Below are 18,540 nucleotides of genomic sequence, written 5' to 3'. Positions count from 1 at the left end.
TATAATAGAATTTCATATTCTACACGTTCACATAACATTATACGATTTTATTCACTTTTTAAATTTACCTTTGGTAAAATTCACTATTTTTGGTGAGTTTTGATACATACAGAGAGTCATGTAACCAACAGCACAATCAAGATAAAAAATAGTCTTATCAACTCCCCCAGATTCTCGTTACTTTGTAATCACCCCTTCCCCTGGCTCCCAAACCCTTTGGCAAACACTGACCTGCGTCTTATTTCTATAGTTTTACCTAACCCAGAATGTCAGATAAATGGAATCATTCTGTATGTAGTCTTTTGAGGCCATAATGTAGTCTTCATTTAGCATATTGCATTTGAGATTCACCCACGTTCTTGAGTGTATCAGTAGTTTGTTGTTATAACTGAGAAATATTTTTATGGTCTGGATGTACCGGAGTTTGTTTATGCATTCATGGTTGAAGGACATTGAGTTGTTTAGAGTTTTGGGCTTTTGTGAATAAAGTTGCTACAAACACTTCATTGTGCATTTTTGTGTAAATTGATTGTTTTGCATTAAATACATTGGAAGTGGAACAGTTTAGTTATATGATAAATGTGTATTTACCTCTGTAAGACACTGCCAAACTTTTTTTCCAAACTGGCTGTACCATGTCGCATCCCCATCTGCAATGTGTGAGAATTCCAGCTGCTCTGAATCTTTGTCACGTTGTATTGTCAGTTTTTATTTTAATTTTGGAATTCTGTTAGGTGTGTAGTAGTATCCCATTATATTTTAATCTGCATTTTCCTAATGACTAATAATATTAAGCATCTTTTCATGCACTTTTTTACCATCCATATATCTTTTTGGTGAAGTGCCTGCACTTGTCTTTTACCAACACACTCTCTACCCCTTTTTTTAGTTGGGCTATTTTCCCATTATTGAGTTTTGAGAATTCTTTTTATGTTTAACCTGTAAATCCTTTTTAAGATATATGATTTACAAATATTTTCTCTCAGTCTGTGGCTTGTCTTTTCATTCTCTTAACAGTATCTTTTATAGAGCAGAAGTTTTTGATTTTGATGAAGTTAAACTTATCAATTTTTAAAATGGATCATGCTTTTGGTGGTTTTTTGGGGTTTTTTTGTATTTAAGAAATCTTCTTGGAAGAGTTAATATTGCTAAAATGTCCGTACTACCCAAACTGATCTACAGATTTAATGCAATCCGTATCAAAATTCTAATACCATTTTTCATAGAAATAGAAAAAAAAAACTTAAAATTTATATGGAACCACAGAAGGCCCTGAGTAGCCAAAGCAACCTTTAGAAAGAAGAACAAAGAGGCATCGTGCTTCCTGATTTCAAACTATATTACAAAGCCATAGTAATCACAACAGCATGGTACTGGCATAAAAAGAGACACATAGATCAATGGAACAGAATAGAGAGTCTAGAAATAAACCCACACATATATGGTCAGCTAATATTTGACAAAGGAGCCAAGAATATACAATGGAGAAAGGATAGTCTGTTCAATAAATGGTGTTTGGAAAACTGGACAGCCACATGCAAAAAGATGAAATTGGAGCCCTATCTCACACTACATACAAAAATCAACTGAAAAGGGATTGAAGACTTAAATGAAAGACCTAAAACTGTAAAACTACTAGAAAAAAACAGAGAAAGAGCTTCTTTATATTGGTCTTGGCAAGGAGTTTTTGGTCATGACACCAAAAGCAAAGGCAACAAAGGCAAAAATAGACAAAGAGGATTGCATCAAACTAAAAAGCTTCTGCACAGCAAAGGGAACAATCAACAAAATGAAAGACAGTATACAGAATGGGAGAAAATACTTGCAAACCATGTATCTGTTAGGTTAATATCTAAAAAATTACAAGGAACTCATACAACTCAAAAGCAATTTTAACCCAATTTAAAAATGGGAAAGGGCCTGAATAAACATTTTCCAAAAGAAGACATACAGAAGGCCAACATGTACATGAAAAAGTGCTCAATATCACTAATCGTCAGGGAAATGCAAATCAAAACCACAGTGAGAGGGGGCCAGCCCAGTGGTCCAGTGGTTAAGTTCATGTGCTCCACTTTGGCAGTCCAACGTTTTGCCAGTTTGGATCCTGGGCGGGAACGTAGCACCCCTCATCAAGCCATGCTGAGGTGGTGTCCCACACAGCACAACCAGAAAGACCTACAACTAGAATATACAATTATGTACTGAGGGGTTTGGGGGAGAAGAAGAAAAATAAATTAAAAAAAGATTGGTATCAGATGTTAGCTCAGGTGCCAGTCTTTACCAAAAACACCCACAATAAGATAACACCTCACAAGGGTTAGAATGGCTTTTATCAAAAAGACAAAAGGTAGCAAGTATTGGTGAGGATGTGGAAAAAAGGGAATCGTTATGCACTATGTGGAAATGTTAATTGGTACCACCATTGTGGAAAACAGTATGGAGGTTTCTCAAAAAATTAAAAATAGAACTACCGTATGATGAAAAGTTTCAAGTTTTGAAAACTGATCATGAGCCAATCCAAATTTATTGTTAAGATGAATGAAATAAGAACAACATTTGGTTCAGTGGACTTTTATTTATATGTGAAGCTAGCTATTGCCTGTAAGAATAATTAATGTAGCATAGCACCAAAAATATAAATTCTTCTTAAAAATAAATACCAAAGCACTTGGAGAGTTTTCTTACTGCTTTGCAGCCCAAAGCCTCTACCTACTAATTCTTTTCAGTCAATTTTCTAGGTGATTTTACCACATGTATCTGAAGGTTGATGAATAATAGAGATTTTTAATATTTTGGCAAGGTAAAGGAATACTGCTTAAAATTTAAATTTTGTATAGAATAGGAAGGTAAGGGAAAAATATGACTTTAGAACTTAACGAACTTTTTATCTCATTCTGCGATAAGTTGTTTAGTATTTGTTCTGTTGGTTAGCTTCTCTTGGGTAGTATTTGGCCTGACTTTTATACCTTTCTTTCCTTTTTTTTTTTAATTTTTAACTAATAAGGCCCCTCAAGACCCAATGAAGTTTTATAAGAAGATTTACTTTTGCCACAGTTGCCAGCTCTATTTGCCTTCTACTGAGTTTGCTGTATCATCCACTTCACAACGCATATACCGCTGCCGTCACTGCATTAACCTTGACAACGAGACTCGACAACGGGAGTCATTTCTGAAATACAAATGTTTGCTTCAACGGCTCTACTATTCAGAAGCTGATTATGAAGATGATTCTAAAATTGCTTTCCTGATGCAGGTATGATCAGTAAGGGTTGCCAATCAAGGATGAAATTTTTCCTCTGATTTTACAGACAAAATTCCTGCTTTCCCACCCAAACCTTTTAAAATAATGGTTCTTTTTTCTCTGCTTGTATTTTGTGACGCTTCCTTTCTGGCCATTTTAAGTTTATATATGCAGACTTTGTGATAAAAAGTCATTTCAAGAGTTTTAGCTAATATGGTTTAAATAAAAAAAGTTTTTAAACAACTATTTCATTTCCTGCCTTTCCCTCTTTTGTCATTAAAACAAGTCTTTTTAATAACGTTAAGCAAATTGCTCACTCTTTATTAAATTTCAATCTCTTCATTTGTAAAATGGAATAAAGTGACCAAGAATAACCCTGAGGATAAGATGATCCTTACTAATAAATTTTGAAAAGTACTGAATACTGTATAAATGTAAGGTAAAATGATCGTACTGGAAGAAACATATACAGCTTACTCTGCGGTAAAGACGCAGTCATGACTGTGAGACTGGTAACATTGTTTGGGCAGAATGCCACGAAGATTGGGCAGAAATTTGGTGAAAAATAAGGAGCTATGTTCCTCTGAAAACCTCAGAAATAATGTTTCTGTTTAAAAAATATACTCAATATATTTCCTCAAGTAATGTAATGATCTTAAAGAAATTTTATGTTTAGAAGAAAACATTATTTTTGAAACTTGTTTTGACATGCAGCTACAAGATATTCAGTACCTGACCGAGAACATCTGGGCATCCCAGTCAGTCCTCAGTGCCTGGACCAATCTCAATGATCTGGTCATGGTCCGGTGGGATAAGTCCTTGGAGTGGTCCCCCTGGAACTGCATTCTTCTTACCAAAGATGAAGGTGCTGCTCATCTCAGGCTAGCAAGTATTGAACAGGTAAGAAAGTCAAAATTTATCTGGGAAATTAATTTAATCATTGGAATTAATAGCAAGAATTTGACTACCTTTTAATACATTCCATGCATAATTTAAATACTCCCATTGGATTAATAGAGAATCCGTGGATACCACTAACAAAATATGTGAATGGTATGTATGGCAGAGATTAAAATTAAAAGGAAACTAAGGCACATAAAAAGGAAAGATAAGAGATCTGAAGGTCTTCCAAGTCCCTGAACGTGACACCATTCTCTCCTAATGATAGCAAGTTCAAGCGGGTTAGTTCCACATCACATTCCATGAGAGGAGGGACTTCATTTAGCTTGTTGATGTCTATATCTCCAATACCTGCAGCAGTTCCTGTCACAGACTAGGGGTTTAATAAGTATTTGTTGAAAGAATAAATGAATATTAACACCAGATAGGTATTTTGGAACATAGAATCCGTCCTTTGATTAGTCATCATGAGTCTGCCTATTAGCACACTAAATTCTCAAATAAATTTTGTGCTCTAGATGGCAGTCATACCGATGGGGTATAGTTCCGAGGCTCCATTTTTCATTTGCTTCCAAATAACTAGGGGTGGGGAAAAAATGCTAAAATTGAATACCATTTAATTTCAGTAACTTACAAGATGCAATCTTGAGAACATTTTGATGAACAGAATTGAGGCTTCCCTGGTGAGTTCCCAGAGAACTCCATTTATACCAAGCAAGCCCAGGATCCCAAGAGCTGTTACTGATTCTGTGCCTTCTATTGATTAAATTGCTCTACCTTTAAATTCCATGCAAGATGTCAGTTAAGAGAAAAGAAAGAAATGACTTCAAATTGTCATTTTGAATAGTGCTATTCCCTGCCTGTGTTTTTACTGGGCGGGGGGAAGGTGTAAAGGGGAAAAACTAGTTAAATTTTTAGTTGTTTTGAATAATCTTCCAGTAGAAGCCAGGCTAAGAAAAATTTCACTCGAGGGATTGCAAGAAAGGGCAGCAAGAAATTGAAGCTATGTTAAATATTATATTTAGTAAACTAAGCTGCCTCATAAATATTTCATCACTGGAAGCCTAGCCAATACTAGCAATATCATTTCATCCAGGACCCATAGTGGGACTGAAGTTCATTCCCAAAGCTGATATTCCACTGCTTCTTCAATTAATCCACACAACTCCCTTTGTGTATTTAATCAAGTTACTCCAGTCTCAAATTAAATGTGCTATTCACATGCATTCCTAATTTCAGGATGCCGACTTTACTGAATCTCTGTAAATAGAGCTAAAGTTCTCAACCAGACAAACTAAGACAAAATGGCCTTTTTTATGGTTTTGGGCTAGTGTCATCTTTTAAGTATTAATATTCAGCCTCGTTAAAGAAGAGTTTATGTCTTGCAGCAAGTTAAAGCATTTCCAGAATTTCCCTAATGCACAGAGATATTTGCTTTCTCAGTTTGTAAAAGCATACTCAAAAATTAAAATAATCTTGACTCCCTGCAATCATGCACAAGTTATAGGAAAAGCCTGGAAAAAGACTTGTGTTCTCTGAACTATAAATGAGGCAGATCAATTTTTCATGGTGTGCACATTGGCCAAAGTAGGAACAATAGTGGGTTTAAAGTCAGGGGCCTGACCCAGTGTTTCCCCATTTCGATCACTAACAACCTGCAGGACAGTAAGACCTGACCTCTTTGCTTCATGCATTTTTATAAAACTTAGCTGAAAACATGGAAGCAGTATAGAGGATCAGAGCAACCCTGACTTTGAATTCTGGCTCTGTCACTTATGAGCTGGGAGAAGGTGAGCAAGTTTATCAATGTCTCAGTGACCTGGTTTTCTCATCTATAAAAAGGGAATAATATACAAAAGGGGATAATAGATGCTGGATATCTTTCCATATTATATTATTCTTTAAGACTGGCTTCTTGTTCCTTTGACTGTATGTACCATGATATGCTTATCTCATCTTTAATGGTTACTTTTGGGTTCTGTAAAGACGCTTTGAAAACTTTTAAAGTCTTGTATATGTATAATTTAATGTTGCATAGCAGGACTATGTTAGTTTTTTTTCAATGAAATATGGGTTAAGAAATGGTGAAACAAAGTTAGATTAGTGCAAAGGGTGAGTATTTGACCTGGTAAATTTGTCTATAGAGAAGAAACTTTAAAATAATCCCAGGATACTCCTACGTAATCCTTTCTGCGAGAATATCATATCCTTTGACTGCTTTTCTCCAGGGTTTTCTTTACCTTTGATTCGACACTATGAGGGATCTTTAGTGAGGGGATGTCTTACTTTTAGAAAACAACTTTTAGGAGGAGGTAAAAGTATTTGTGATTTGGTTGAAAAGAAGGGTCAATTAAGATTAATAAACAGAATAGATGGTATTTATTAATTCAACCAGAATTTACTTTTGAGTGTGCCAGATACTAGGCTAAGTTCTTGAGAAAAACAAGGAAATGTAATGAACACAATTTTCATGTTTCAGGTGCATTCAAGTTGAGCAGAAAATCACAGACTAAGTAGTTTATAATGACTTCACCAAATGTGGGTTTAGTTTCCTTATATAACAAGAAGTCCAGAGGTTGGCAGTATGGGGCCAGTAGGGTAGCTCCATAATGCTCTCAGAAACCCAGGCCCCCTAACTTTTCCCTCAGCCGTATTTAACCTTTGGCTTTCATCCTCACATTTGTGGACTCTTAGAGATAAAATAGCTGCTTCATCTCCTGCATTCTATCTACCTCCCAGGTATGACAAACACCAAAAGGTGCTGTCAAGCACCTGTCAAGGTGAGTCGTCTCACTTTCAAAAAGCTTTCCTGTAAGCTTTATCCAATGACTTCTGTTATATATATGTATGTATGTATATGGCCAGAAACTTGTCGCATAGCCACCTCTAGCTAGAATAAAAGTGAGGAAAGCTGAGCATGTCACAAAATACAAAATCTGTGCCCTATACAAAATCAGGCCTCTAAACGTGAATGGAAGAGAGAATGAATATTGGATTGGTAACTAGCACTCTGCCACTCTTAGTAGAAAACAGATGATTTTATAATGTCGCAATGCTACGTAACAGAGAAAGTTCCAAGTACTGTTATAGCTGTGGCGAGACAAGAAGCCTAAAAATTAATTAAGAACAAATGAAATGGAAAGGCATGAAGACTTGATAAAGGCAGGAAGGTTATTTTCTGTTAAGAAGAGAAGAGGAAACAGTGCAGGGACTTACAATGTGGGAATCTAAGGTAGTAAGAAGGTGACCAAAGAGAAGTTTCGTTGTCACAACACCACTGTGATCTTTATCTTGAACTCTGGAGAAATGGAGGGAAGGACCAATTTTAGAAAAAAAATTCAAATTGGTAATTGCATCAGTATTAAAACAGATTTAAAGAGAACCAAAGTGACAAGTACATTCATTCAAAAATATCGATTGAGTATCTTCCTTATGGTGCCAAGAGACACATATATGAAAAAGACCCAGTTTGAGTCTTCAAGGAGTTTTCCTTATCATGGAAGAGACTCTCAAGAAGATAGTGAAATTTAAGGCAGAATGAACTAAACATTACAATTAAAATACATAAAAATGCTTGCAAGTACGGAAGAAGGAGGGGTTAGTTTGGACTCAGAGAGGTCACATGGAGAATCAGGAAAAGTTTCCAGGTTAAAGCGTCAGAGGAACTGAGCCCCAAAGGGTGAGAGACAAAGTGGGAGAAATGTATTCTGGCTGAAAGAACTGATGAGCAAAGGCATGGAGGCATGAAAGTGTTTTTACTTGGCAAAATATATCTGTGACTTTTAATAGAATTTGATTTGATTTTCTTTTCTTTTCAGGGATATGAACCCTTGTTTATTCACAAGATCAAACACAAGCATATCCTGGCTAAGAACTATTTTTCTCAAATTCCACTGCTGGCTTCATGTATACCTGACGGTGAAATAGATGCGATCAGGAAGAAATATCACCCAGAAACAACACCTAAGATTATAAAAGCCCAGGGGCCCAGTCCTTAGAAGACCCGGGGGCATTTGTTTGATGATCCACATTTTTGTTTACTGCTAACAGAGTAATACAGAGATCACACAATGTGGAAATAGAATTTTATCTTTTTATTGATTTTAATTGTCTTTCATAATATCATAAGTAGTGTGAAGAGGAAACATCCCTATATAAATGCTTTATTGTTAAACAGTATTAAATTGAGATATAATTTTGTTACTGAAATTAATGTTTTAAAGGAAAGTGAACATTTTATTTTTACATATTTTCACATTAAAATTTTTTAAAATTTCAAGTGCATTATAATTAAAATCAATAGACAAACAAAAGGTAGGTTTAATTTTCAGCTCAAGAAATTTATTTTAGATAAAATGCAGTTATAGGGGAATAGTCAGTATATGGATGGGAGGAAATATAGAATTCTCCGTCTTGAAAATCTTTACAGGTAGCATAAAAGATGCTAGGTTTTAATATGGGGATTTGAATCTTCACTTTTTATCTTCTACTTTCACCTTCCATCCTTCTCAAATCCCAATAAAATAACTGAAACTGTTTATAAACAAATAAACAAGTGCATTCCATGCTGGAAAACAGGGTCAACAGTAGAACTATCTTTTATCCTATGGGAGAAAAACTCCCAGTAGGGCAATGATGAAACTCCATAGGAAGAATAAACTTGGTCGAGTAAACGATAACAATCCCTTTCCCCAATAAACCAAAGGAATAACCTTGACCACATGCATATCAGGGATCTACAATGATAAACAAGGGTGTGTGAGTCAGTCTTAATAGGAAATGGTGCCCTCAAAACAGGAAAATTCAAGAAGAGTTTATTTACAAGGGACTTATAAAGTGTGGGCAGTGTGTTGGGAAACTAAAGAAATAGGGCACGGACCCAGGGTTGGTGCTGGATAAGCCATCTCTACCCCTAGTCTTAAATGAACCTGGGAGGGGAGAGGTATAGGAACAGAGAAAGGGAGTGTAAAGAAGATGATTGAGAGGATCAGTGACCAACTCCTACTGGAACAGCCAGCCTAGTCTCCTGCTTGGGTTTCCCACTGGCAGAACCCAAAAGGAAAGCAGAAGAAATAGAAGTCTGTTGACATAATTCATACAGCTTTGGGACAGAGAGCAGAAATAAGGGGCAGAGTGGATCTGGATGGCTAAATAGAATATATCCAGCAAGAGAGAATTAAAAGTGTAGATCTGTAATTCAAGTAGCACTATTTCACACACCCCCCCCCCCCAGAATTATATATGTTCGTGTATATATACATGTATAGAGTGTACATACAGAGATATATATAACTTTTCTTCTAATTCCAATCACCAATTAATGAAGCTGTTCTGTCAAGTTTAGTGATCAAGGAATTCAATCTAAATGTTAATATTTATTCTACATAAATATTTGCCAACATTTTAACAACTTGTTTTCTAGGATGTCTACAGTTTTTTTACTTGGCAAAAGCATGGCACATGGCGATTACTTTTAAGGAACTAAACATCGAGGAGGGAAGTGCTATAAGCTGCTGTTATTTTCAAGTTAACGTGGACAATTCGGATGTTCTGGGAACTTTCTAAACAATAAATTACAGATGAGAATTGATTGGGGACCATTCTGATCACTGATAACAATTTAACACAGAGAGAAGTGTGTTTACACTGGAATGTAAATAACCAGATTCTCACTAGGCAGTTCAGGAGAATCTCCTAGTTCAGAGAAGGAAGGGCTGGGTGGCAGACAGTGAGGGGGAAATAGTCAGAGAGGGGCAAATAAAGGAAGTTGAGAATTCCTCTCTTGCTCTAGGGGTGAATCAACTGACTAGTAGATAGCATTTCCCTATAGTAATGGAAGACTTGTGGAATACAACTGATGGGGGTGGACAAACCAGAACAATTGCATCATATATGAAAGGGGGTAGCACCTTAATTCAGGACCGGGAGAATAACCACAAAGCGGGAAAGACAGCTCAACAGCAGAGAGACTCTCCCTAATAAAGTCAACTATTCTGGTAAACTTTTTCCATCCCACCAGAACTACAGTTTTCAATTTACACAGGTATCCAAAAATCCACAGCAGAAGGGGCGGGAGGAGGTGGCAGGCTAGCGAGCAGTGAGTAGGGCAACAGTCAGGTTGCTACGTACTAGAATCCTAACTCCAGGATGCTGGAAATCAACAACTAGGTAAGCAGCTAAGTTCCCCTTCATTCATAGTAGCTGCAGTCCTCTAGTTTATGACCTGATGAGCATACGTCCCAGGGCCCACTAACAGATGAAACTACAGAAAATGTTTCCTTCTTTCTCCTCTGTGAGAACTGTTATGTGAATAAAGGCCTAAACAATATAACAGAACACAATTTTGTATCCCAATATTGTAACAACAAGCTGATGAAGAATAGTCACCATAAATATAAAGATTCAAAATTTTAAAAATGGGCCCTTCTGAGGAATGATAGATGTTCATTTACCAAATCTCTTAATTCATGTTAGGGACATTGGTAGCACTTTTTCTCCTTTGGGGGAAAAATGATTTGGGAAAAATTGCTATTACATAAAACAAGCAATTGCTAAATTACAAAAAACACAACACATTGGCGGCAACGAACAGCAGATTTGGTATTTGAAAGCTAAAGCTAAAACAGGGATTTGGTAAATTAGCTCAAGAGAGTCCCTTATAATCCAGAGGAAAAGGACAAAGAAATGAAGTAGGTGAGCGAAAGTAATAAATTTAAAAGCTTTTGATGACTACACTAGAAATAACATAAGCCTAAAATGGAATACAATAAGAGAAACAATTAGCAAAGAGAGATTTAAAGCCAATTTCCCTAAGCTAAAAAGACATATATCCTTAACCATATATTGTATATATATATATACAAGTCCTAGGAACATTAGTTTAGAGACACACATAGACACAACCTGATGGCATTTCTGAATTTCAAGAATATTCAACAAATTCTGTAAGTATTCAAGTTGGAGGGAAAAAATTAGTCACAAGGGGGAAAAAAAAAACCCAACAGCATAGATTTCTCTTCTCCAATGCTAAATCCAGATGATAAGGGAGGAACGTTTCTATTGGAGGATTTTGAATTTCAAGGGTGAAAAAACTGACCTAAGAATTTTACTTCCAGGCGATTTTCTTACCTGTGAAGACAACAGACAGACATTGTTAGGCAGAAAGCATATCATCAGTCTATGTGTAGCCATTCCGTACTCCAGCTGACCTCAAAACCGTGGAGGTAAAGTATGGGCATGATATTATATAAAAAATGGCAGGGAGCACTACAATCTCAAGATCCTTTCTAAATGATTATCAGTTTGCATGGTTTTCAAACAATGTAATGATCAAAAATAATTCCTCAAATAAAAATCTACACTGTAAAAAAAATAATCTTAATCTATGAAAAAAAAAAACTTTACTATTCCAATAAAATGCCTGCTGTGGGAGGATTCAGAGGGATGAATTGTGCCAAATCTTTTTAGAGGAGAAGGGTCAACAGATACATAGGTAGGAAAGCAAATATTCAAATAGTTAGTTTAAAAGTTTAAAGCAACTGCTTTTGAATGAAAATCGAATTAGAAGCTCCACATTTCTGGAGAGAAAAAGGGAACAACAATAAACTTGAGAACTCTTGTGAAGTAAAAGTTTGTTTTTCTTTTAAAGTTAACAGGAAGGAAGTGCATATAATAGAAAAACAAGATTAAAAATATCACAATGCATAAATTTGAATAGATTAAAATTCTCTAGGAAAGGATAGTTATCCTTATATTGTATCAAGAGTGAACTATATGCTGTGTACCAGATATGTACCCCAAATAAAATGACATGTAAGGGTTAAAAATAAAGGTATTTAGTAAAACCGTATCAGTCATATGCAAACAGACAACAAAAAAATTAGTGGCAATATTAATATCAAGGATGAAAGTGAGAAGAAAAATAGAGCAAAGGAAGTTACCTTATGTTGGTAAATTATAATCACAATAAAAATGAATAATGAATCTCTTATGTTAGGTACAAAAATAGGTTTTAAAGATAAATCAGTTGAGAATTCTCTATAGGCTCCTTATGTTTCTGCATTTCTTTTAAGTAGAGGCACTAGTTCTCCCTTTTTTCAGACTTATTTTCAAGGATGTTTGCATAGCAAGCAGTCTTGGAAGATAGAGACAGTATGTCAAGTTCCCTGCAAAGGATTCAGAGTCTCTAAGTCCAGGATTCCTGTCCTGGAATGCAACTCACTGTGTGTGCAGGTCTCATCTGGACATTGTGTCACTTTTAGGGCAAAATGCTGATATTCTGGCTGCTGCTATTTATGTGAGCAATAAATTGTGCTTCCTCTATGACCCAGGAGTTTCATTCTTCTTCTATCACCTATGAAATTGTGGCAAGATAATTGTTAGCATGCAATTAGGCTACCGTCTCAGAACCTTCACAGTTCTCCAAAAAAAGAAAAAGAGAGAAAGTGAGTTAAGAGGTAGAATATGCTGTTTCTCTTCTCTTTCCAGGAATACTGGGTGATTGATCGCAATTCTCCACCCTCTTGAAGTGAGGTGGGATGATGTAACATGCTTTGCCCAATGTAACGCGAGTAAAATTGTCGTGTGTCACTTTTGAGCATTGAAGGAACAAATAATTCTAATCCTATAGATGTACTTCTAAAGAATAGAAGAAGTGAATACTTCCCAACTCATGATGCCAGCATAGCCTCAATATCAAAATTTGACAAGGATAGTACAAGAAAGAAACTGATAGGTCAATTTCACCATGAATACAGATGCAAAAATTCTGAACAAAATATTAGCAAACTGGGAGAGGGGGCAGAGCAAAATGGCGGGGTGAGCTGACCCGGGATTCTCTCCCCTCCAAAATACAGCAAAAGATTGGAAGAACTGAATTTCAGAGAATAAACATAATGCCAGCTCGTTAGAGACCTAGAATACCAAGAAGGAGGAGATCATAAACCTAGCTTTACACCTTTGGAGGTGCCAGACCGGTAGGAGAGAACATCGCTCCCTCCCCTAAAGTCTGCGATCGCTGCGGTGCGGGTCGGGAAGGAGCGGGGGAGGGCCACGCGACCGAGGGATCATCCAGGACTCCTGCCGCTGATTCAGTGGAGACCCGCTGACGGGAGGAGAGCTTCTGTCCGCGGGGACCTTATAAATCAAGGGCCTTGGGAGACCAGAGAACAGAACTGATCTGAACCCAGACCGGCGCGTGTGAGTAACAGCCCCTCCCCCCCAGCAAAGCCAGTGGGCGCAGCCATCTTGCCCCAAGGCGGAGAGCTAACACGCCGCTCTCGACACCCATGGAGTGGCGACAGGCTGTAACTGCAACTGAATTCTACCACCATGAGAAAAAACCGCTCCTCTACCATCCAGCAATTTATAAAAGCCCCAGACCAGAAGGAAAACAATAAAAACACAGAATTAAGTCCTGAGGACTTGGAATTAGGTAAACTAAGTGATAATGAATTCAGAGCAGCTATAATTAAAAAACTCAATGAGGTAGAGAGAAAGATAGAGAAACAAGCCGAGTTCTGGAGTTACTTCACAAAAGAGATTGAAATCATAAAGAAGAATCAAACAGAATTACTTGAGATGAAAAACACAATGGACCAGATAAAACAGAATACGGATTCCCTGAATGCTCATGTAGACAATATAGAGGAGCAAATCAGCATAATCGAGGACAGACAGGCTGAATGGCGCCAGACAGAGGAAGAAAGAGAACTAAGAATTTAAAAAAATGAGGAAAATCTCCAAGAGATAATGGATTCAATGAGGAGTAAGAACATAAGGATCATAGGAATTCCCGAGAATATGGAAAAGGAAAATGGAGCAGAAAGTGTGCTTAACGAAATTATTGAAGAGAACTTCCCAAATCTAGGGATCAACGGAGAAATGTGTGTAGAGGAGGGTTTTAGATCTCCTAGATTTGTCAATGTAAAAAGACCCACCACAAGGCACATAATAGTAAAGTTGGCAAATAGGAATGATAAGGAAAGAATACTCAGGGAAGTAAGGAAAAAAAAGAGAATAACCTATAAAGGAGCCCCTATCAGACTGTCAGCGGATTTCTCTACAGAAACCCTACAAGCTAGGAGAGAATGGAGTGATACATTCAAAGGTTTAAAGGATAAAAACCTACAGCCAAGAATACTCTATCCAGCAAGAATTTCCTTCAGATATGAGGGAGAAATTAAATCTTTTCCAGACAAACAAAAGTTAAGGGAATTTGTAACTAAAAGCCCTCCATTACAAGAAATCCTCAAGAAGGCTCTCATACTTGAAAAAAGAAAAAAGGGAGAAAGGGGACACAATCCACAGACTAGGGAGACCGATGGATAGAACCAGAACAGGATAACAAATATTCAACTGTAGCATTAGGGTAAAAATAAGGAAACTACCAAAACAAGGACGATCTTAGCACTCTAACTACAAATTAATAAGACGAGTTGCAATAAAAAATGAAAATAATTATTTAGGAGGGGAAGAGCAAAGGGTCTAAATCAGTATTGGTCGAGTAAGTAAGAGACCACCAGAGAATAGACTATATTATACACGAGATTCTAAATACAAACTTCAAGGTAGACACTAAAATAAAGTACAGAACAGAGTCACAAATCATAGATAAAGAAAAATCTAAGAAACCCAGCATAAGAAATTGCAGTATTAAATGGATAGTCTAAAGCACACAGGAAAAGAAACACAGGAAAACAAGATAATGATCGACAGATTGACAGCATTAAGTCCACATGCATCAATAATCACTCTCAATGTGAATGGATTGAACTCTCCAATAAAAAGACACAGAGCGGCAAAATGGATTAAAGAACAAGATCCAACAATTTGTTGCCTCCAGGAAACACACCTCAGCCCCAAGGACAAACACAGACTCAGGGTGAAGGGGTGGAGGACAATACTTCAAGCAAATAGCAAGGAAAAAAAGGCAGGTGTTGCAATTCTCATATCAGACCAAGTGGATTTCAAAATAAGACAGGTAAAGAGAGACACAGAGGGACAATATATAATGATCAAAGGGACACTTCATCAAGAAGAAATAACGCTTATAAATATCTATGCACCCAACACAGGAGCACCAAGATTCATAAAGCAACTATTAACAGACCTAAAGGAAGATGTTAAAAACAACACAATAATAGTAGGGGACCTCAACACCCCACTCACATCAATGGACAGATCATCCAGACAGAAAATCAACAAGGAAATAGTGGAGCTGAATGAAAAACTAAAACAATTGGACTTAATAGACATATATAGATCACTCCACCCTGAAGGAGCTGAATACACATTCTTCTCAAGTGCACATAGAACATTCTCTAGGATAGACCATATGTTGGGAAACAAGGCAAGCCTCTACAAATTTAAAAAAATTGAAATAATAACAAGCATCTTCTCAGATCATAGTGCTATCAGGCTAGAAATTAATTACAAGAAAAAAGTTGAGAAAGGCACAAAGATGTGGAGACTAAACAACACACTACTGAACAAGCAATGGATCATTGAAGAAATTAAAGAAGAAATAAAAAAATACCTGGAAACAAATGAAAATGATAGCATGCCATACCAACTCATATGGGATACAGCAAAAGCTGTATTAAGAGGAAAATTCATCGCAATACAGGCACATCTTAACAAACAAGAAAAATCCCAAATAAGCAACCTTAAAGCACACCTAACTGAACTAGAGAAAAAAGAACAAATGAAGCCCAAAGTCAGCAGAAGGAGAGAAATAATAAAAATCAGAGCAGAAATAAATACTATTGAAACGAAAAAGGCAGTAGAAAGGATCAATGAGACAAAGAGCTGGTTTTTTGAGAAGATAAATAAAATTGACAAACCACTAGCCAGACTTACAAAGAAAAAAAGGGAGAAAGCTCAAATAAACAAAATCAGAAATGAGCGAGGAGAAATAACAACAGACTCTGCAGAAATACAACAGATTATAAGAGAATACTGCAAAAAACTATATGCCAACAGAATGGATAACCTAGAGGAAATGGATACATTCTTGGACTCCTATAGTCTCCCAAAGCTCACTCAAGAAGAGGCAGACAATTTGAACAGACCAATCACAAGGAAAGAGATTGAAACAGCAATCAAAAACATCTCAAAGAATAAAACCCCAGGACCAGATGGCTTTCCTGGGGAATTCTACCAAACTTTCAGAGAGGATTTAATACCCATCCTTTTCAAGCTATTCCAAAAAATTAGGGAAGATAGAACACTTCCTAACACATTCTATGAGGCCAACATCACGCTGATACCAAAACCTGACAAGGACACCACGAAAAAAGAGAACTACAGGCCAATATCACTGATGAACATAGATGCAAAAATTCTAAACAAAATTTTGGCAACCAGAATTCAGCAATTCATCAAAAGAATCATACATCAGGATCAGGTGGGATTCATACCAGGGACACAGGGATGGTTCAACATCCGCAAATCAATCAACGTGATACCCCACATCAACAAACTGAGGAATAAAAACCACATGATCATCTCAATAGATGCAGAGAAGGCATTTGACAAGATCCAACAGCCATTTATGATAAAAACTCTGAACAAAATGGGCATAGAAGGAAACTACCTCAACATAATAAAGGCCATATACGACAAACCCATAGCCAACATCATACTCAATGGGCAAAAACTGAACCCCATCCCCCTGAAAACAGGAATGAGACAAGGATGCCCTCTATCACCACTCTTATTTAACATAGTACTGGAGGTCCTGGCCAGAGCAATCAGGCAAGAAAAAGGAATAAAAGGAATCCAAATAGGGAGGGAAGAAGTGAAACTCTTGCTGTTTGCAGATGACATGATCTTATATATAGAAAACCCCAAAGAATCCATTGGAAAACTGTTAGAAGTAATCAACAACAGCAAAGTTGCAGCGTATAAAATAAATTTGCATAAATCAGTAGCATTTCTATACTCCAGTAATGAACAAACAGAAAAAGAACTCAAGAATACAATACCATTCACAATCGCAACAAAAAGAATAAAATACCTTGGGGTAAATTTAACTAAGGAAGTGAAGGACGTATTCAATGAAAATTACAAGGCCTTTCTGAGAGAATTGGATGATGACATAAGGAGATGGAAAGACATTCCATGTACATGGATTGGAAGAATAAACATAGTTAAAATGTCCGTTCTACCTAAAGCAATCTACAGATTCAACACCATCCCAATCAGAATCCCAATGACATTCTTTACAGAATTAGAACAAAGAATCCTAAAATTCATATGGGGCAACAAAAGACCCCGAATTTCTAAAGCAATCCTGAGAAAAAAAGAACAAAACAGGAGGCATCACAATCCCTGACTTCAAAACATACTACAAAGCTACAGTAATCAAAACAGCATGGTACTGGTACAAAAACAGGTGGACAGATCAATGGAACAGAATTGAAAGCCCAGAAATAAAACCACACATCTATGGACAGCTAATCTTTGACAAAGGAGCTGAGGGCATACAATGGAGAAAAGAAAGTCTTTTCAACAAATGGTGCTGGGAAAACTGGAAAGCCACATGTAAAAGAATGAAAATTGACCATTCTTTTTCACCATTCACCAAAATAAACTCAAAATGGATCAAAGACCTAAAGGTGAGACCTGAAACCATAAGGCTTCTGGAAGAAAACGTAGGCAGTACACTCTTTGACATCAGTATTAAAAGGATCTTTTCGGACACCATGCCTTCTCAGAGAAGGGAAACAATAGAAAGAATAAACAAATGGGATCTCATCAGATTAAAGAGCTTCTTCAAGGCAAATGAAAACAGGATTGAAACAAAAAAACAACCCACTAACTGGGAAAAAATATTTGCAAGTCATATATCTGACAAAGGCTTAATATCCTTAATATATAAAGAACTCTCACAACTCAACCACAAAACATCAAACAACCCAATCAAAAAATGGGCTGGAGACATGAACAGACATTTCTCCAAAGAAGATATACTGATGGCCAATAGGCACATGAAAGGGTGCTCATCATCTCTGATCATCAGGGAAATGCAAATCAAAACTACACTAAGATATCACCTTACACCCGTTAGAATGACAAAAATATCTAAAACTAATAGCAACAAATGTTGGAGAGGTTGCGGAGAAAAAGGAACCCTCATACACTGCTGGTGGGAATGCAAACTGGTGCAGCCACTATGGAAAACAGTATGGAGATTCCTCAAAAAACTAAAAATAGAACTACCATACGATCCAGCCATCCCACTACTGGGTATTTATCCAAAGAGCCTGAAGTCAGCAATCCCAAAAGTCCTGTGCACCCCAATGTTTATTGCAGCACTGTTTACAATAGCCAAGACGTGGAAGCAACCTAAGTGCCCATCAACAGACGAATGGATAAAGAAGATGTGGTACATATAT

General features: G+C 36.8%; 1 protein-coding gene across 5 annotated transcripts in view; it reads left to right on the top strand.

The window, feature by feature from the left end:
- Positions 1-12,466, top strand: part of IQUB (IQ motif and ubiquitin domain containing) — a 57,108-nt gene extending 44,642 nt beyond the window's left edge. For 3 of the 5 annotated variants that reach the window (XM_070616455.1, XM_070616456.1, XM_070616457.1), the window contains 3 exons: positions 3,005-3,253; positions 3,956-4,141; positions 7,960-12,466. In XM_070616455.1, the coding sequence (XP_070472556.1) occupies positions 3,005-3,253; positions 3,956-4,141; positions 7,960-8,139 (615 nt within the window). In that variant the 3' untranslated portion in view covers positions 8,140-12,466. The remainder of the gene's footprint in view (positions 1-3,004; positions 3,254-3,955; positions 4,142-7,959) is intronic. The other 2 variants (XM_070616458.1, XM_070616459.1) reach the window with 1 other exon arrangement.
- Positions 12,467-18,540: the final 6,074 nt, after the last annotated feature.

The sequence above is a fragment of the Equus przewalskii genome, chromosome 4 (genome assembly GCF_037783145.1).
Source record: "Equus przewalskii isolate Varuska chromosome 4, EquPr2, whole genome shotgun sequence".
Classification (NCBI taxonomy): domain Eukaryota; kingdom Metazoa; phylum Chordata; class Mammalia; order Perissodactyla; family Equidae; genus Equus; species Equus przewalskii.
Note: the sequence above shows the minus strand (reverse complement) of the source record. Positions and strands in the feature narration are given on the sequence as shown.